Source organism: Leptinotarsa decemlineata, unplaced genomic scaffold (genome assembly GCF_025532065.1).
Source record: "Leptinotarsa decemlineata unplaced genomic scaffold, Ldec_3_MD MMD2_tig00001019_RagTag_RagTag, whole genome shotgun sequence".
Lineage (NCBI taxonomy): Eukaryota > Metazoa > Arthropoda > Insecta > Coleoptera > Chrysomelidae > Leptinotarsa > Leptinotarsa decemlineata.
Window position 1 is genome coordinate 4,408,790 of NW_027412557.1, and position 21,371 is coordinate 4,430,160.

At 36.3% G+C, this 21,371-nt stretch overlaps 1 protein-coding gene across 1 annotated transcript; it reads left to right on the forward strand.

Annotated features, from left to right (window-relative positions):
* Positions 1 to 303: 303 nt before the first annotated feature.
* On the forward strand, positions 304 to 19,563 carry rogdi (rogdi atypical leucine zipper). The gene is made up of 7 exons (XM_074175373.1): positions 304 to 463; positions 527 to 598; positions 7,456 to 7,590; positions 7,643 to 7,803; positions 15,284 to 15,404; positions 15,464 to 15,673; positions 19,196 to 19,563. Exons 1-7 carry the CDS (start codon positions 428 to 430, stop codon positions 19,262 to 19,264), a joined length of 804 nt encoding a protein of 267 aa, XP_074031474.1. The 5' UTR covers positions 304 to 427; the 3' UTR covers positions 19,265 to 19,563.
* Positions 19,564 to 21,371: the final 1,808 nt, after the last annotated feature.

The window sequence follows — 21,371 nt, forward strand, 5'->3', positions numbered from 1 at the left end:
ACTCATGTCACTGATGATGCCCAATAGGCTGAAACAGCTGTATGCCGGTGGATCTTAATTGAAATTGTGGATGGTCGGAGGAGTGCTCATCGCAGTCGCTACTCAATCAAATTAGTTAATTTTTTTGTAATTGAACTATAGAATAATGAATTATCATGCTCCGCCCAGTCGGAGATGGTACTTCATACATCACATAATCTTGCTGATTATTTGAGTAAATGTGGTAACCGGTTATCTGTGGTTAAGGAACGCAACTATTCCTATGACATAGATCTTTCACAATCGCGGTGTTCAAATATCTACCAATACAAACGAACAGATCGTTAATTAAATTTTCATTAGACTGGTGAATTTGTGATTGATTTATGTAAATTCATGGGCTGTGTATTTGCCAGGTGAAAAAGAAAGAATTATTTTCAAAACAACTATGGTTGATTGTGAGAGGCAAGAAGCTTCAAATTTGGTAATTCAAATATCTATTTAGGTCAGTATAGGTATATTGATTCATTATAAAACTCATTTTCAGCAAAAAGAATTCGAATGGGTATTAAACCAAGAAGTTCATAAGGGATTGGCCCAGATTCACCAAATTCTTGTGGTAAAATATTTTTTAAGTACATGATATACAAATATTTTTCCTGAACCTGTCTGAATGCATCCTTGCCAAATTATTTCACAGCTGATTTTTAGTTGCTTCCTTTATAAATTCCTTTGACATTGAACTAAAAAGATCAAACATAACATTAACAGTGAGGATAATTAATTTACTAATTTTTGTTTTATTGAATATACCCGCACCCTAGAACTGTAAACATTAATACACACAAGAATAATTTTCTAATGAAGTAAAGGAGGCTGGCGAAATCTGAGCTACAAATAATTTTTGGGAAAAATGTATTTGGCTTTTCACTTCTCCAACATTATACAAGTGGAAAGCTTATGAAGAAAATTAGAAGAAAAAGTTCACCCAAAATGATTACTTTCAAACATATGATGAACATTTAATTAAATGGAAATCATTTCAATTTGTATTCTAAACAAATTGAAAAGGAAAAAGGGTAATTAAGTGTTTGAAAGTAGTAGTTTCAAATGGACTTTGTATTCCACTTTGTACCTGAAAGAAACTTCTATAAATGACCTACATATCCTAGTAAAAAGATTATATTGAAGTTAATTACTTGTTTTCTTTCTTCAAAAGTTTCCCACATTTTTGTATAATGATGGAGGAGTGGAAAGCCAAAAATCTTTTCCTTAAACTACCTAGTCCCTCCTAAAAAATAATTATTTGTCAAATAATGAAATGTGTAGTATGGTAGAATTAATTTCATAAGGTATGTAAATTTAATCAATATACATGGTGTAACTTAAGTAATTACTTTAATTTCGAGGTTTTTTCATATTTCAGGGTGTTGAAGTTGTAATGAAAAAACAGTTTTCCATTATTATAATCAAACTTGCTTTTCTTGATAGCAGTATTAGAGGGCCCCTTTTGATGTAATTAGATCTGAAATTGTTATGTCAGTGACATTGTAGGGTGTTATTCCATTGATATTGATATTCATGGTGAAATCATTTTGTATTATTAGTTTTTTCAAGTTGGATATCAGTTTCAGAATGAACAACTGCAATTACAACTTTCTGCTGTCGTAATTTTTTGTTGTTGTATTGTGCTTAGTTTGCGAGGTATAAAATGAAAAGTTATTATCTGCATAACAATGACCTGAAACGCCTTCAATTTTCTCAAATCTACATAACATGTACATATATTTGATGATTTTTCCACCATTTGCATACAACCTCGTGGACAATGTAAGACAAAACTTAAGCACATATTCTTACTCTTGTAGTTTCCCTGATGATGACAATAAAAATTGTCGAAATATATATATATATATATATATATATATATATATATATATATATATATATGGGTGTCCCACATTTTATGTGACAGGCAATATCTGGTTTGTTGAAGGAGATACACAAAAATGTTTCATACAAAAGTTTTAGGAGTTCATGAGAGCTATATTTTGATATAATTTTTAAATATACAGGGTGTAGGTGCTACAGACCAAAATTCCATTTTTTAAAATAGAACGCCCTGTATATCATTACATATTCAGATGCTACGTTAAATTCTGAAATCATTTCATGTTTGGTTTTTGAAATTCGGTTACGGCGTTGTTGAGTTAAAGTCTTGAGAACGACTATTATTTTTAAAAATATCTCATACAATTATTCTCTCTGCATCAGATCACATGAAAATTAGTCAAAATTTTGGGTGTTCGAAGTAATGGTTTCAATTTTGAGTTGTGGAATTCAGTCAGGAATCATTTTGAATATGAAACAATTGCGAAATTGAAAGAGGTGTATTCGAAAACAAATCTTTAATTAATAACAATGTAAATAATGTAACTTGATAAATCATTTCATAAGAATGGTAGGTACCTAGAAATAAGTCATAAAAATTGTTCAAAGTGATGCCCATTAGATATTATACAGGCTTCGAAACGTCGAATCACTTCTCTCGTACAAGTCGCTCTTATAATATCAGGCGTAATATCACTGCACGCTAGTCGAATTTTCATTTTCAGATCATTCACATTCAAAGGGGGAGTAGTGAAAACAATATCTTTTAAATAACCCCATAGGAAAAAATCAAGCGGTGATAAATCTGGGGAACGAGCCGGCCACCGAATTGGACCCTTATTACCAATCCATCTATTTGGGTACGTTCTATCCAGATATTCAGTAACAAGCTGTGAATTGTGAGGAGAGGCACCATCTTGTTGCCACCAAATTCCTTGTCGTTCTGCTATGGGAATATTTTCCATCAACTGGATCAAATCATTTTCTAGAAAATGTAAATATCGCAATCCATTGAGATTTTCATTGAAAAAGTAAGGTCCTATGATGCGGCCATTGAACAGTCCACACCATACATTAATACCCCAAGTAGTTTGAAAATTACTTTCGCGGACCCAGTGGGGATTTTCTTGAGACCAATGGTGACTGTTATGTCGATTCACAACTCCATTATTGTGGAATCGCGATTCATCGCTCCACAAAATTTGACTGAATATGTTAGGACTTTCATGTAATATTACCTGAATACAAGCAATGAATTCAAGTCGTCGTTCAAAGTCCGTGGGTTTCAAACCTTGTACCAACTGAATTTTGAATGGGTGGTATTTATTTTCTTTCAGAATTCTCTGTACATTAGATTTACTCACACCGACTTCTTCTGCAAGAGTACGGATAGAAACATGTGGATGAATAATAATATAAGCCAACACATTGATCTCTAAATCTTCAGTTCTAACAGATCTCGTATGATGGTGATGCTTTATAGTAGAAGGAAATGACCCAGTTCGCAATTTTTCTACAACTCTCGAAAAAGTCATTCGTGACGGAATGGGTCTGTCTGGAAAACGTTCTTGGTATAGACGTTGTGCTTGACGACAGTTTTTCTGACATTCCCCAAAAATTAATAACATAGCAATGCAATCACTTGGACTAAACGCGAAAGGCATACTGGAGTTTTCGCACAAAGAACACAGTTACTGTTTTGCAAAGAATCACTGAATCGAACTGACAAGTAGATACAATTCAACAACATTTGTTACTATGGCATCAACAAGCATAAGCTACTTAATGAAATTGTGCAATATAAAGCAATTCACCCTCAAGTTAGTCACATTCTCAAGAATTTCAATATTATATTCAACTGATATCGATATCGTATCGTAGAGGTGAGAATAATGGTTTGTATTCAGTAGTAGTCTAGTTCAATTTAATAAAAGATATAGACTGGATTCGTGTACGAGTAAATAAGTTTTTTTGAAACTTTATATTTAAGGAAAAGTGCAATAACTCAACAACGCCGTAACCGAATTTCAAAAACCAAACATGAAATGATATCAGAATTTAAAGTAGCATCTGAATATGTAATGATATACAGGGCGTTCTATTTTAAAAAATGGAATTTTGGTCTGTAGCACCTACACCAAACACCCTGTATATTTAAAAATTATATCAAAATATAGCTCTCATGAACTCCTAAAACTTTTGTATGAAACATTTTTGTGTATCTCCTTCAACAAACCAGATATTGCCTGTCACATAAAATGTGGGACACCCGGTATATATGTATATAAATCAAAAATGAAACCATTCGTGGACACTCCAAAAACGGGGCAAACCGCGAACACGTGTTTCTGGCTATTGGCCTCATCAGCGTGGTGCAGTCAAGTGTAAAGATGGGCAACACTTGTTTGCCGAAAACAGGAAACAACACAAACGCACAGAGTCAACAACAGGAGCCAACCGCACATTTGTGGTTCCAAATGCGAACAATAATATTATTGTTCTCGGTCTTCTAGAACGTTCAGCGTGTGCAGTTAAAAGATTCAGTTTTCGCAAAGTTTAGTATGTAAACTTATGATAGTTCTTTCTGTTTGTTTGGATATCTTTCTCAATGAATTTGATGGGATTCTGCAGCATTACCATTAGCAAGCCCATAAATAAAATTGCAGTTGTGCTAATTAGGTGTTGTTTGTTATTTGATGAGCCCCTAAAACTAATTTATGGTGAACTAGTTGTTGTCCGCGGCTTCGCCTGCGTAGAATTTGGTTTGTCACATTAAGTTTTGTGACAGAACATTTTAATCAAATAGTTACAATATTTTTTCATCAAACCAAACTTCAGGTTTCCAACTTCAAAACTGACGAAATTCAATACAATATTTGAACCCCCATTTCCCCCCCCCCCTGGGGGTGGAAATTCTTGATTTCCTTTCTTGATGCTTATTTACGCTATACAAAAAATCAACCTGTATATTTCAAAATTCTAGGTTCATTAGCTTCAGCTGTACGTTAATATAAAAGCGGGCAACAGCTGGTAATTCCTATTTTTACTTTAAAAATACAATAACTAAAAAATATGCCAACAGCACTAAGCACCTATAAAAAAATTCGCAAAATGAACACAACCATCACCGACGTCAGCCTGCGTTCTTCGAAGATGGCGCTTCATTGCTTAGACTGCCCCTCTACCCCCGCGCAGTGTCCGCCGTCACCTTACAGTAGACGCGACGCGTAATGGTTTACTGCGTTGCGTCAAGTTGATCTTATTGTGATAACTTTTAAATTATTTTTCCAAATTACTTAATGTAAAAGACAAAGTTCATCTATACTAAAAACGACAATTGTATCAATTTTTATGAGTTCAACAGATATTCTAAAATGTGTATTGTAAAAAAAGTATCCAATTCAATTGTATTTATGGCTCAGTATTTTGCATATGGGGCTACCACATATATGCTTACGCGGACTTTTATTTAGAACTATTAAAGGTAAACAATCTTACGGTACATTAATGTAACTCCGAATCACACATAACCTTTGTAAATTGTAGCCTCATTGTTATTCTGATGTATAAGCTGTATTTATGTAAAGTTTCATCTAAATCCGTTCAGTCGTTTAGGCGTGTAAAAGCCACAAACCATACATACATACATACATACATACATACATACATACATACATACATACATACATCCTCACAAACTTTCACATTTATGTTAGTATGTAGAATATAGATAGATGTGACTTCTACTAAGATACAAATCGTAATTCTGTGATCCTTGATCTTTTTTCTATCCTAAAAATAATTGTGAAAAAACTACTATTAGTTAGTTCTCAATACTAGTGTGGCAGGTAAAATTTTATGGTGGTCACTTCAACTATTGATGATATTTTCATCAATTTTTATTTACCCACTTATCAGTCATATTTCAATGCAATATAAGTACTTTTTGCATGAACTTGAAATATTTATTAGAATTGGGATGGGTGTGGGAGTTTACTTCAGCTTCATTTTAAGTTTTAGGTAATTACCTAATAATTTTGGAAAAGTAAAGGCATTTTAAATCTTTTTTATGGTTCAAGAACATGCAGATAATAAATTTTAATTTTTTCCTTGCAAACTCAGCACGATACAACAGAAACTCAGGAGAGCAGAAAGTTGGGAAAGAGAAGTTTTAACTTTCCACTTCTCCATCTTTAACAAAAAAAATGTGGGAATCTTGTAAAGGAAGGAAGGAAAAAATTTCAAAATAAACTCTTTACAAAGATACGTAGATCATGCAAAGCAGTAACTTTCAGACACAAACTGGTAGAAAAAGCCCTCTCAAAACAGCTACTTTTGTATAAACGTTGAATTACACGAAAGAAAAAATACTTTCGAACCAACTACTTCTATATAAACATTGAATTATACAAAAAACAATTTTTTCTATTCAGTTTGTATTCCAAAAATTTGCTATCGTTTATCACTTTGGGAGATTTACTTGAAAATTTCAATTTTGATTTCAAGTAGCAGTTCTCAGTATATATACATATATTAGATGAAAAAATATAAATAGTAAATAAATATCACCTGTTTCTAAAAACACTACTGAAACAAGTCATGAACCAGGGCTCTCCAATTTCAAGAAACGATAGTAAGCAACATAGAGCATTGACGTACTTTGATGAACACACCAGTAATATCACTCGTTGTTTGAAAAAGCAAGATTGGATGTAGCTTATGGGACAAATGAGAAAACAAAATACAATAAAATTTCCCTATCACACTCAATAGAAAGTAACAAAAGGCAGAGCCTGTGCGAGTTAGAAGCACTTTTAAATAATTATTTGATGTGACACACACACTAAGATGACTTTTAGATTTTTTGGGCTCCATTTTTCTTTTTTTCTATTATCATTTATAGGAAAATTGAAGGCACCACCACAGTATAATAACAATTATGAAAGCATTTATAATTTCGTTCGACATAAGTCCAACTGATTTCCAAATCTATATAATTCTCATTATGAATATTAACTGGAAATCCTAAAAATCTTGTAATATAATATTTTTAGAGACATACGGAATTTTCTTTTAACGAGAGGTTGCTAAAACAGCAGGTTTAAAATGTCAATTTGGTATATCTCTGGAAACATTAGTATTTTCAGAGTAGTAGAATTAGCTTTTGGCTAGAGGGTGCAAAAATCTTGAAAATTAACAATATTACTTTACCTTGTGTACCCACTTGCTGGTTTCAAGAACATTTAAAATGTCAATTCAGTACAACTATGAAAACATTAAACTACAAACTTAAAATTTTTCACGTATCTGATGTTATGTAAGAAATTCATAGAAAAGCATGTTCGTATTTCCTTATACAAATTTCATTCTCAGCAATGTGACGGTTACGTTTTTCCGTGTTTTATACAGATTTTTTCCAAAGAGATGAAGTTGCTGGGGGTTATGCATTTATCTTTCAGAGCATTTATTCATATCTGCGAACTTACTTATCTAGTTTTATATTTGTTTCTCAATTTTGAACTGTTTCAGAAGTTTTCCAAATGATCACAGCAATACTAAGCAGAAATGTTGTTAATGTTTGTTTAGGAATGTGCTAGGAGGTTTCCTGTTGCATTATATGGACATGATAATTCATCCAAACAAGACAAATTTGTCCTCTCTGTTCCAGCAGATCAGTTAAAATGTGTTGTCACATTGACTGGAGATAGCATCACACATGCTGTGAGTACTCAGAACAGAATATTTTTTAAAATGTAATATGTTACTCATTCAGGATATAACGTTCAAAGTTGTAAGACAGACCACGGCAACTATGGTTCGCACCACGATTCAAAGTGAGTATCCATGGAAACTCCAACAGGTTCAAGATGCAGCAAATCATTTACAACAAGCAATTTATCATATTGACGATGTGGGAAAACATTATAAATTCAGGCAAGTATATACTTTGGAATCAATATCTTTCAGTGATGCTGAAAAATTTGCAAAATTGTTTTATCTCAAGATTTTCTAGAAAACAATATCTCTGATAGAAATAAATTGGTAGTTCAATAAAACAAAATAAAATAGAATAGAATATTCATTTGACTATTTTATATACAATGGTATATTTATAGCAAGTCAATCATTGCAGTGAGTTATTAATAGAGAATTTTACATAATAAAAACACTATAATATAGATAGAGAAATAAAATATAAAATAAATAAACAGAATATACATAATCTGCAAGTCTTTCACCAGTTGAATAGTATCAAATCATCATTAAAAAATGTCATACGTTCTATGTATTCAGAATTCGAATAAAAAAGAAGTCCAAAATAAAATGTTTATAATTATTTTGATACAAAATGAATTGAGCGATCTGAATCTAACAGGTAGATAGAATGGAAGTTTAATGAATTTTATTTGGAAACGAAAGTCGGTACTGACGATTTCTTATATAATACGCTTGTCTTGTATTGCATTGGTGAACTTAAGATTGCCTAATTAGGTGTAACTTAACTTCAAGAGTTCGTACATAAAGGGTTTGAATTGTGAATGAATTTGTGGTTGCTCAAGCAGTCTATATTCGAGTAAATAAAATGTGAATTGAGCAAACTGACGCATTCCTGTAAAACTAGTTTCCATTCACTAACGAATGTATTGTTACGTTTTTCCCCTTAGGTTTACCAATAATTGACTACACTGAACAATAATCAAACTCAACTTTGTTTCAATTTAAACTATTATTCGAATATCTTTCGCCTTACTATGTCGCTTCGCGTACCGCACTGTATCTTCCATTTGACTGTCTCGATGGGCCAGTGGATGGCGCTTATATTTGGCAATCGAAGGCGGCGGAACATTCCTTGGAATTCCATCGAAGACGGTAGCATTATTCTCGCTACATCTAGAACGGCAGCGAACATCGTAAATTCGCGCGCTCTTAGCTACATCACAATTGGTTTATGGCTATCAGTGGCGGCCGGCGTTATTTTCTTTAGGGCATGATTAACAACAGTATTTTCAAAATAAAATCTAATTCCTGAGTCATTGAAAACAGGCTTCTTTTAGTTTCTTTTTATTAATAGACCAAAAGTTCTTAAGCGAAGACATGAACACAGTGAATCTTGTTTAAAAGAACAGTTCATAAGTGCCTCCAATTTTAATTTTCTTTCGTGAATTGTGAATGTGAATTACCCCCTTCTGTATCTGTAGAGTAGGGAGGGTGAGTGTAAGCCCACGCACTTAGGCCACATGTGACCCATTGTACATCCTCCCAAGGAGTTGTCCTCCTAGGTCGTCGTCCATCCTGTCCTTTCCAGGAAGGTGGACAGGTCGCTGGGAGACATCTCCTTTATATCGGCAGGTGTAGGCCAAGACTCGCCGAACACACACTCTCTTATTGACGATAACTCCGGGTACTCACACAGGACATGCCTGACAGTCTCATCTTCCTGTTCACACATCCTGCATAGAGGTGTGTCCACTAGCCCCATATTATGTAGGTGTTTCCTTAGCTGACAGTGGCCAGTCAGAAATCCTACTGTAAGGCGTAGATTTTTCCTGGTCATCGCCAGATATTTCTTCGGCGCCAGCTTCCCAGGGTCGCCCAAGGTGATCCTGGCAAGATTACATCCTTTAATTTCATCCCATCTCTTTAAAGATTGAGCATGGGTGTAACATTTGACTAGTTCCGCAATTGTCGAAGTCATCAGGCCGTGGGTGCCACTTGGTCCTAAAATTCTTAGTCCAGCCGCTTCCTTGGCTAAAGAGTCGGCAATGCGATTACCTTTACTCCTTTCGTGCCCTTTAATCCACCTCAGGATAATGTTATTATCTACCGAGGCTTTGGCTAAATCTTGGTGGCACTCTAGTGCTAGCCCTGAAGTAACACGGTGTCTGTTCAAGGCTAATAGTGCTTGTCTGCTATCAGTGCAGATTGTTATGTTTTTGCCCGAAATTCTTTTCTTGGTTATTTCTTTTGTGGCGATTGAGATACCAGCCAGTTCTGTTTGTACCACGCTGGTATTTCTTCCCATTCCCCATTTGATCCTTAGGCTTAGTGATCTGGAGTACACTCCACATCCTGAACCTTCTTTGGTTTTTGAGCCATCTGTATAAATCCGTATTGCATTTGTAGCATCTGACTCTGTGTTCTGCTTAATTTGTATTTTGTAGGGTTTATTAAACACAAACCTGGGTTCAATTGCATCACTTGTTGCCTGCAGCAGAGGTTGCGCAGTAAGCGCTTCCCGCCACAGGCCCAGCCTCAATTGACCCATTCCTACTTCTAGGTTCACACCAGCCGTGTGCAATCGTAACATGGCCATTAACGCAACCTCCTTAACGAACAGATCCAGAGGGGTCAGACCCGTGATTACTTCCATTGCCGCGGTTGGTGTTGTTCTCATGGCTCCTGTGATGTTTAAACAAGCCAGTCGCTGTATTTGATATAATTTTTGGATGGCCGTTGCTTGTAGAACTTTCGGTCCCCATGCAATGGCTCCATACGTTAACATAGGTCTTATTATTGCAGTGTAGATCCAGGCGACTACACGGGGTGAAAGACCCCATGCGCGTCCCACTGTCCTCCGACATTGCTCATAAGCCACGTATGCTCTTTTTGCTCTACTCTGTAGATGAGAGTTCCATGTTAGCTTCTTGTCGAGGATAATACCAAGGTATTTCACCTCTTCAGAGAAGTTTAGTTGGCTTTTGAAGATTTCGGGAGGTTTTAAGCCCGTTAAACTTCTTTTCCTGGTGAAAAGGACCATCTCAGTCTTCTTGGGATTGATCGACAGTGAGTGTTCCTTACACCATGTTTCTATCAATTTGAGCCCATCCTGCGCTCTATCGCACAGTGTGTTTACAAATTTGCCAGTCTGCAAGATAACTATGTCATCTGCGTATGCAATTGTGTAGAATCCATTTTTGTTAAGGTGATTAATTAGGGTATCCAGAACTATGTTCCAGAGAAGGGGTGATAAGACCCCTCCCTGTGGACATCCCCTCATGACCAGTCCTTTAACTGTGATGTCTTCTACATTAATACTTATTGCTCTGCTAGAGAGCATCTGGAGTATCCATTCTCCTACTACCAGGGGTACATTCCTGGAGTGTAGTTGCTGGGTAATTGTTGGAAAGGTTGTTTTATCAAACGCTCCCTCAATATCTATGAATATACCTAGGGTGGATTCTTTGTTGTCCAATGATCTCTCGATTCTGCCAACCACATGGTGAAGGGCCGAATCAGTAGACCTTCCCGGGGTATATGCATGCTGATTCGGATGAAGTGGGTTGTTAACAAGTACTTCATCTCTTATGTACCGCTCACATAGCCTCTCCATGGTTTTTAAGAAAAACGATGTGAGACTAATTGGTCGGAATGCTTTTGGTAGGGTGTAGTCCATCCTACCTGGTTTGGGTATAAATACTACTCTTACTTCTCTCCACTTACTGGGAATATACCTCAGAGCTAGAGAGGCTCTGAATATTCCAACCAGGTGTGGCATAAGAGTGTCTAGTCCCCACTGAAGTAGGGCTGGTCTTATACCGTCAGGCCCTGGTGACTTGAAGGGGGAAAAGCTCGATATAGCCCATCTTATTTTGTCCTCATCAATTACTGTACTAGCATATTGCCAGTCATATTGTGAGGGTGTTATTGATACATCCGTCCAGTTCGCCGTTCCAGGAAAGACAGAACCTGGGAAGTGAGTTTCCATAAGAATCTCAGCACTCTCCTGGAGGTTGGCGGCTTTGTCGCCATTTTCCCTCGTCAGGATGCCAATAGTCTTATGGTGGTCATTTGAGAGTGCCTTCTGTAGCCTAGAAGCTAGTGGAAAATCTTCGACTGCCTCACAATAGGCTCTCCAGGCTTCTCTTTGTTTTCGCCTACAGACTTTTTTAAACTCTCTGAGGTTGGCTTGATATATAACCCAGTCCTCTTCGAGTCTTGTACGTTTTGCCTTGTTAAAGGTCGTTCTCGATGTCCTCCTGAGGTGTTCCAATTCAGGGCACCACCATGTGTTGGTTGTGCCATGCGTTTGAACCATCCTCATTGGACAGGATTCCTTATAGGCAGTGTCTATTTTGTTGTGGATAGATACTGTGTACCTTTCCAGTTCTTCATTGTTGCCAGGAGTCAGGACCTCTGTTTCCCGCAAAGCTCCTCTTAAGAGTCGATTGTAGAGAGCTACATCCGTCCTCTTCGGGTCACGGGATTTTACAGTAGTCCTGAGATCCTGGCTTATCGTATAGGTCAGCCAGCGGTGGTCTGACATAGAGATATGGTCCGAGACTTGCCAGTCTTGGATTTTGTTTGATATTTCGGCTGTCGTGAGCGTGATATCTATTAACGTTTGGCTACGGGCATTAATAAATGTTGGCTCCGTGCCTCTGTTCAAGATTGTTAGATCTTTCTGTATTATATATTCGTATAGTGACTTACCTCGGGCGTTGATATCCTTGCTGCCCCAGCTCACGTGGTGAGAGTTTGAGTCGCAACCCAATATGAGCTCCACTCTCTGGTTGAGGCAGTGGTCCACTAGTACTTCCATTTCTCTGGTCGGTGGTAGGGTGGCTGCATCTGAAGGGAGGTACACCGATGCGATTATCAACGCCATATATTTGCCTTTCCCAATTGGACATTCAACTTTGACCGCAGTGAGATCTGAGGTGCTGAATTGTGCCATCGGAAACGCTCTGTATTTCCTAGGAACGTAGACAGCCGTCCTAGGTTGCTGGTTGCTTGGTAAGCTGAAAATTTGACCAGTTAAACTACTGAAACCAGTAATTTTGGTCTTTATTATCCAGGGCTCCTGGATCAAAGCTATTGCCTCCTCCAATACATCAAGGTGGCGACATAGTGTTGCCGTTGCCGCCTTTTTGTGTTGGAGGTTGCATTGTATTATTTTTACTTTTTTTCCAACGTCCTTGCCCATGAGACAGTTGTTGGATACAAAGTTACCTTTAGAGGTCCATCTGCTCCCCTGCTAAGGGGGAGGTGGCCTCGCTGTTTTTGGGTGCCTCCTCCGTCAGGTCATCGAATGTCATCTGTTCAGATGCTTCGATTTCCTTTTCGGGACCCATGGTGGCCTTGGGGTCAATATCCACTTTAGGTGGTTCAACTCCCAAGGACCTAGGGTCTTCCGAGGTACCCTCTGTTTCTTTTACTGTTGCCCTAATAGTCAGTGAGGTAAACGCGTAGCTTAACCTCATCGACTTCTTCTTCAGGACAGCCATATCATCTTCTCCGATCCCGAAGACGAAGAGGTGTCCTTGTGGGTTCATCTTAACCTCATGATGGAAGGTGCACCATCTTGCTACCTTCAGGTCAGGATTCTGCGCCTTTAGCCGACCCAGCACCCTTTCCTTTTCACCGGATGTCGTCTTGTGGACGTCCTCCGGGATCCAGAGTGAGGCTTTGGTAAGCTTCGGGAGCTTATCCACACTGACGACCGCAAGTGATGCCTCCTCCCATGGCTTGATATTCATTGTGGCTTTCTTCAGCCACTCTAACGTCACGTCGTCATCGCAGACCACTCTGATGATTTCACCGGAGTATGTCCACGACTTGAACGTGGGCGGTTTTCTGTTGTTGCTGGAGGCGGAGAAGATGATCTTGTCCAGCTCCTCCAACAGTTGTTTTTTGATGAGACTCTCTCGTTCTGCGGTAACCTTACCGTACGGGTTAGTCTCATCTATGATGGCTACCTTGAGGTGTCTCAAGGCGGCCTCCACGAAGGTTTTGGAAGGTGCAGCGACATTTCTGTCGCTGCGCAGCTTCTTCAACCTTCTTGGGGTTCCCTCCGTGGAGGTACTCGCGTGAGGGCGCTTTCCTGCGGTGGCAGCCGGTTCCTTGCCTTTTTTCAAGGCGGAGCTCTTGGCGCCCTCCGCAAGAGGTGCCCTTGTTGTTGAGGATGGAGTGGAGGAGGTGGAGGGTGCACTCATAGTTGCTGCCACTTCTGCCTCTTTCGCTCTCTTCCTCCTCTTGGCCTCGGCGCCGCTGATTCGCTTACGCCTTGGCCTTTGCATTGCATCGCGAGGTGGTCTGCTATGTCCAGCCTCTTTCTGAGCGGTAGCTTGGGGTGAGCATTTCTGTTCATCCCCAGCCCCCGTCCTAAATTGAGGTGAGCATTGCTGTCCAGCCTCGGGATTGGTTGGTTTTTTGTTTTTTTCTTTAGTGTCCATGTATGTTCCCACGAGTAGCAAGGGAAGGGTTGGTCACCTCTAGCAGAGCCCCGCATTACCAGAGGAAGGCTAGTTACAATGAGGTTTCGCCCGGTTCCTCAAGGGGATCGTTCGTAACCGCATATAACCCTGCGGCCATTCAGCTGTCGACACGATTCCTTACATCTTAGCTTGGGTAGGCTGGTCCGCGGTGGCATGTTTTGCAGGGCTTTTGGGGGGTTTCAGTTCCCCTCACCCTACTTATTTCTGCCACTGACCAGGAGTCCGTCAACCCCGTCCGTTAGGCCACATTGGCTTCCCGGATAGGGCCTCCAGTCCCCTGGCCGTTCCCCTATCCGCCACCTGGGGACGCGCCCGATAGGTAGCCCAACCCACGGGGAATTACCCCCTTAAACAGTCAGTTTTAAAAAGGAATATTCTCATGGCCACCTTGAATTAAACACATTTTGTTTCTAATGTACTTTTTACAGAAAGGCTCATAACTCGCTATATTATGACTTACTACATTATAAAACCAATTGTTATATTGCAGTACCTAAATATTGACAGTATTAAAAAGGTTAAAATGGGCATGAATCATGAACATTATATGACCTTCATGAATTAAGCATGGATAAGGTATGAATTTGAATGCTATGTACCTAGAAAGATTTGTCAAATAATGATATCTCATTTTACCAACTATCACCAAATATTTTCATCTAATCACAAAATTGAATGAAAATTCAGTATTTATAAATTGTAATAAATAAAATGAATGAAATATTTCGTTTCGACCATCCCAGATAATAAAATGATACTGCAACCTTCAGTTACAGATTGGATTGACTAACAATAATTTTTTATTTAAATTTTTATAATGGCATTCTAGTTCATTTCATAAAATTCACTTTATTGAATGGATTCTAAATTATTTTATGTTATTTATTCTATTTATTTATAAATAGTATACTTATTCAATGAATTTCAATGTCATTTTTACCTAGTAGCTTATCGAAAAACTGGAAATATACCCCTTTCAATTCATATTGTCATATATTTCCATATTTAACCTTCTAACAGAATTGAAGAACAAACTTTTTACCTAGCTCTTTTAATCAGAGTAAATATGAGTTTGTATAACAGAAAATATCCAGTCTCTTATTGTTAAGCTGAAATGTTTAAAATTAAAAAATAACCATTTTTTTAAAAATACTGCAGTATACACAAAAACGTTTAACATAATTTTTTGTCTATTTCAGATCCTCTGACGAAGTCCTACATGTACTAGGAAACATATTAGGTAGTTTACAGAAAGGGCGTACCAGTTTGATAGTACCTAGAAAAAAAACTATTTACGATTTATTGAAGAGTCGTAACATGGTATAACCCTAAATGCATGTTACAATAAATGAGAGTGTTACAGTGTTTTTTTTTTGTAGAAATCACTTTCTCCACCGTTGGCAGAAGACTTGGCTATAAGTTTTTATATACAAAGTCACAAGCTGGTATTTGTTATGTATCACTTAATGAATAACCAGGGAGTGATGACTCCTGATCCTACACCAGCAGAATGTTCAGTGCCTTGGCTTAATGAAGTATTAGTACTTTTTACAGTTGGATTGCAACTTTGCCAACAGTTGAAAGATAAGGTGAGATGAATACCTAAAAATGAATTGCTGAAGTTGTAAGTTAGAGAAATGATTATTCTAAAATGTGAATAATACCAATAAATGCAATGTTAGTACAAAAACAGAATCCATGTCAGGTTAATATCAATTTCGGTATCGTTAGAACAAATTTCAAAAGTGAATTGAATAAAATATTTTTTTAATGTTTCATTAACCCTATAAAACGAGATTTAACCAGTTTTAATGAAAACTTTGAATTTCAAATGAAAATGGCGCGCAGGTGTGCCCTGGCAAGGGATAAAATAATTCAAAAAACCATGTTGTAAAAAAAAATATTATTTTTGTGTATTTGTTAATGTAGCTGATGATACATAGTGTATATTTTTGAGAAGAATGAAATTTATCAAGAAATTGTTATTCTTATTTAAGCAGAAATGAAGACAACATTTGTTACATCTTATGTATGAAAATGATTTGCATGAAGGGAACTTGCATATGGGCCAGTGACATGGCTCCTTCCAGCTTGATGTCTTTTGGAGGGATTTGAGAAGTTGTAGCAGAAATCTGCTTTTTAATTTTTTAGTTAAGAATGTCTATGAGATCGACTTCTTCCAGATATAATATTTGGATACTCTATTTTAATTCATTTTTTGACTCTCACTAAACCTTTGTACAGTTGTTTCAGGAAGAGTTTCCAGCCAATGCATGAGACATCGACACCATTGAAGGTGCAAACATATTCACACAAAGTACTTGTGGCCATTTTCTTGAATTTATTTTTTATGGAACCTCGCAATTTGAAATCTTGTTTCTGCTTAGTCTTCATAGAAAATATCCTCATTTTTGCTAAGCATGATAACAACTGAAGACTTGTAAAAAGTTTATCAAAGTTTATCAAGTACACTACATAATTTTTATTCGTAGGAACAATTCTGCATAATCGTTGCACTAAGTTTACAGTTTTCTAATATCTTCCTTAGTGTTTTGAACAAGATTATTGCCACCTTTTTTTACATATACTTTAGAATTGGTGAAGTCAGATACTTTCAATTACAGGTCTAATTTTGAACAGTTTGTCATAGTTATGTTCTTCTCCAGGTGATATTTTAGTGTTCTCATTGAAATGTATAAATTGGCAAATTTTGTCATACCTTCCTCTTTTTTTTTTAGTCATTTTTTTATTTGAGTCAAACCCAACTATTGGCATATGCATAAAAGACATACATATATACAGGGTGTCCCTGAAATTCCTCCTATCGGAAATGTATGAATGGGTTAAAATATCACCAATACTTCATATAACTTTTGGTCCTAAAATTCTTCGTTACCTACCAACTTACAGGCTCTCAAATTTACAAAATGAAAAATGTTATTTTTTCATAACTTTTCAAATGAATATTCAAAATCAAATGAATTGCTTTGACGAGCTTTCATGCAGGAGTCAGTTGTTTTGCTACATAGTCAAAAACGGACTATGCCCGATAGTCAGTTGGTTAATGGATAAGCAATGAGAGGATATGCATTTCATTTATCTAGTTTTATTCACTGATGAAGCAGGTTTAAGTAAAGATGGAGTTTTATCAACTCTCATAATGGCCGAAGAAAATCCCCGTGGAATATTGCAAACCAAACACCAACGGAAATTAAACGTGAATGTTTGGGCTGGTATCATAGGAAACCATCTCATAGGACAATTTGTTCTACATGACCGATTGAATGGCAAACGTTATTTGGCGTTACTTCAGAACGATTGGAATGGACTTTTGGAACATGTTCCATTGCAAACTAGAAAAGATATGTAGTTTATGCATGATGGCGCTTCTCCTCATTTAGTTTGATTGTGCGGGACCATCTGAACCATATTTTCCACAATAGATGGATTGGTAGAGGTGGGCCATATGCATGGCCACGGCGGTCCCCGGATTTAAATCCATTGGATTTCTTTCTGTGGGGGCATCTAAAAAGCCTTGTTTACGCTACACCGATTCACACGAGAGATGCCTTGTTGAATAGAATAACATTAGATAGTGAAGACATATGAAACGACTCTGGAATGCTATTTCAAGTACAGAGAGGGTGTCTTCGCAGACTACGAAAATGTATTGAGGGAGAAGGGGGTCATATTGAGCAGTTTTTGTATCGGATTTTTCATTTCTTTTTGCTCTTGGGGTTTGCGATTGATATTTACACCATGAGTTTTGTTAAGTTAACCTGTTTGCATTACAAAAATTCGTTATGAACATTTTACCTATCATTTCTATTTTCATTGAAAATTAATCTTTTCGAATAACGGCAGACATTTCTAGTTGGATGTCGTCAGACAAAAGTGTATTTTTATCAAAAATAGTTACTCCGATCGATTGTCTAAGTAACCTGATTTTGTTGAAAAATATCTGTCATTTCATAGTTTTGGGGTGTGGACTATCGGGGGTAGTCCGTTCCTGACTTTATAGCACAACTGACTCCTGCATGAAAGCTCATCAAAACAATTCATTTGTTTAGTCAATCACCAAAGTTTGGTTGATTTTGAATATTCACTTGAAAAGTTATCAAAGAAAACATTTTTCATTTTGTAACTTTGAGAGCCCAGAACTTGGTAACGAAGGATTTTAGGAACAAATGTTATATGAAGTACTGGTGATATTTTGACCCATCCATACATTCCCGAGAAGAAAAGAGGAAGTCCAGGGACACCCTGTATATACCCAAGTATTTACTAATTTTTTGCTGGGTTATATTTGGATCTGTTTGTATTGAGTAAAAGTTTGATTCATCAACTATTTTTTGAGGGAAGTTGTTGGAAAAGAAATATTCGAAAAATGAATAAGGTGTGCTAAGATTCATGTCAGCAGACAGTTGTACGATACCTCTGAATGATTTTGCTGTATCGTCTAGGAGTAAGTTGTTTTTCTTCCAGGTGACTGAGGGCTTTTGGATATCAGTGCGATTACAATTTGTTCTATCTGTCACTCTTCTAGGTCAGATTTGTCATCATCTGAATTATCTAAACTATCCACACTTTCCACTTTAGAGTCCCAGTGATGCTCAGCATAGCTGTGGGTTGGTGCGAATACACTATAGACCATGTAGATGATAAGATAAATAGTAGGTGAAAAAAACACTTTTGATGATTGCAGTAATGGTAAAAATTAAAAAAAAAAGACATTAATTTTGCACCGATTGTATGTATATTATTCTGTTATTTCAAATTTTATTTTTCTAATTCTGCATTCCGCTGTATAGCAAAGCAGATTCATCTGATTTAATGATGAAATTTCTTTTAAAAACGATATATAAAACGAACTGGATATTTATTTTAAATAAATAGGTAATTTCATGTAAAATAGTAAAATATTGCTGAAAACAAAGAATTACCCCAAAAGTTATAATGAAGACCTACCAAGTTGTTTGCCTTTCTTACAAGTAGCATTTTTTTGCTCGGATAAAAATTTATGAGACATTCAACTTTGCAATTTATTATAGGATATTGAAAATTTTACTAGTTATGTTGAACAATCTTAATAATTTTATTTTATTTTGCAGATCTGCGTGTTTTCACAGTATAAAGATTTTACTGTAGGTTCGAGACCTGCTAGCCCCCAGTCTTGTTAACTAAGAATCTCGATAAGTGTTTAAATTGCATCGTCAATTTTGCTAGTGTCAACTACTTATATTGTAAATATTTTAGATATTATTAGAATATGTAATGTATATAATTCATGTTACAACTTCTAGTGTAATTTATAGTGAGATATTACATTGTGAAATGTATTTTAATATCGAGTTGGTGATAAATTTCACTAATGGCTGAAATGAATTTTAAAGAAAGCTTAAATATTATCAATTATTTATTGTCTAGAATGTGGAACACTCGAAAGTTTTAATAAAGGCATCTTAAGAAAACAATACAAGTTCATTATAATTTCTGTTAAACCTTTTTTTGGTGTTTTTGCTGTCTCTTTGAAGTTTTCAGGAGACTTATACCAGTAGAAGATTAATGGCTCATGTAACCCGCATTCACAATAGCGGCTGTTTCATGAGTGGAACTCATTTCTTATGTTGACAATGCACTTATACACTGTCCCAATGTTACCCCAATCTTTGGGGTAAAATTTGGACGAATAATTTTTTTTTAATATAATACTATACCTTCTAAAATTATTATTTTCATATATTCTGTAAGAGAAAGAATGACCTAATATATCTGTGATTTTTTCAGCGTTAAATCCTTAAAAATGTCCCAAAGTTACCCCTGCACACTATCAGGTAATAAATATACTTAACACGCTTTTAAAGAACACCAAACTGGAAAGTTAAAAATAATTTTTTTTTAAATAAGCTTAAAACAATAACGAACGAAAAATACTAGTATCATTGTGAAAAAGCTCACGCTTTTTTTGAATCAATACTATTATTTTTCGTTCGTTATTGTTTTAAGCTTATTTAAAAAAATATTTTTAACTTTCTAGTTCGATGTTCTTTCAAAGCGAGTTTTAGTTTTTTAAACTTCCTATATTTTTTATACATTTTTTAGTTTCGTATGCTATAAAAGCTTGTTTTTTAGTCTTTTTAAACTATATTTATTTTGTCTAAACTTTGCCGTATATTGTTTAGAAAAATGACCATTGATATTTTCCGATTCCGCAGAGGGAGCCTAAAAATCAGCTACCAATGGGCAGCAGGCGCGCAAAGGAGGGTTACAAATAAGGCAGGAGGCGCGCGTGTTAATAAAAAAAATACTTTTTTGAAATAAAGAGATACATGTAAAGTGAGCTAGAATTATATCAAGGAGGTTACGTCATCTGCCCGCGAATAGATCAAGCAATAATGTCGATATATCAAGAAGATCACGTACAGTGCCATCCGCCCGCGAATAGATCAAGCAATAATGTCGATAATTCTGTCAAATACAGATCCCGAGCCTGAGAGTTACAAACAAACATACATACAGGTGAAGCTAATAAAAGCGTGTTAAATAAAAAGAAATGGTTTTAAGGTTATTTCTTTTGGATCACTCAATAAAAACACTGTTATATCTTTAACGAGAGAGGTTTGAACTGATTGTTGCTACGAAACAGGTTTTGAAGACTGCTTTGTTTACAACTAGCGACCCGCCCCGGCTCCGCACGGGTTCAATGCTGATACTAAATATAAATTCACTTACCGGAAATTTAAGGGCATGAAGAAACAGTGATGATAAGATGATGTATGAACCTACATACAAAATTTCGTAGCGGTACGAAGAAACAGTGATGAAAAGGGTAATTTTCATATGTAAACGCGATCCTTTTATCCCCAGTGGGGGCGCCCTAGTTAAAATATTCAAAAATCCTTCCTTATTGCACACCCACAACATAAAACGAACCTAAATACAAAATTTCAGCCTCCGAAAGAAGATATAAATTAATTTCGATATTTTTTTTACCAAACATGAACTTTTATAAATGCTGATAATCTTGAACTCTCTTGCACTAAAACGATCAAATTTGAAATGGAGTGGAGTGATAATATGAGGATCTTCACTCCGAGTCATATTTTTATTTGCCTCATACAGGGTCTTCAAAAAATGCAGATACTTTGATCTCATGCAAAAATGAGTGGAACTCAATTTTTTCAAATGGAACACCCTGTATATTTCAACATGTTTGAGCTCTACATCCAATTTCAGATTAACTTTGTTCAGATAATACTATTTCTATTTTGAACCGTTTTCGAGATA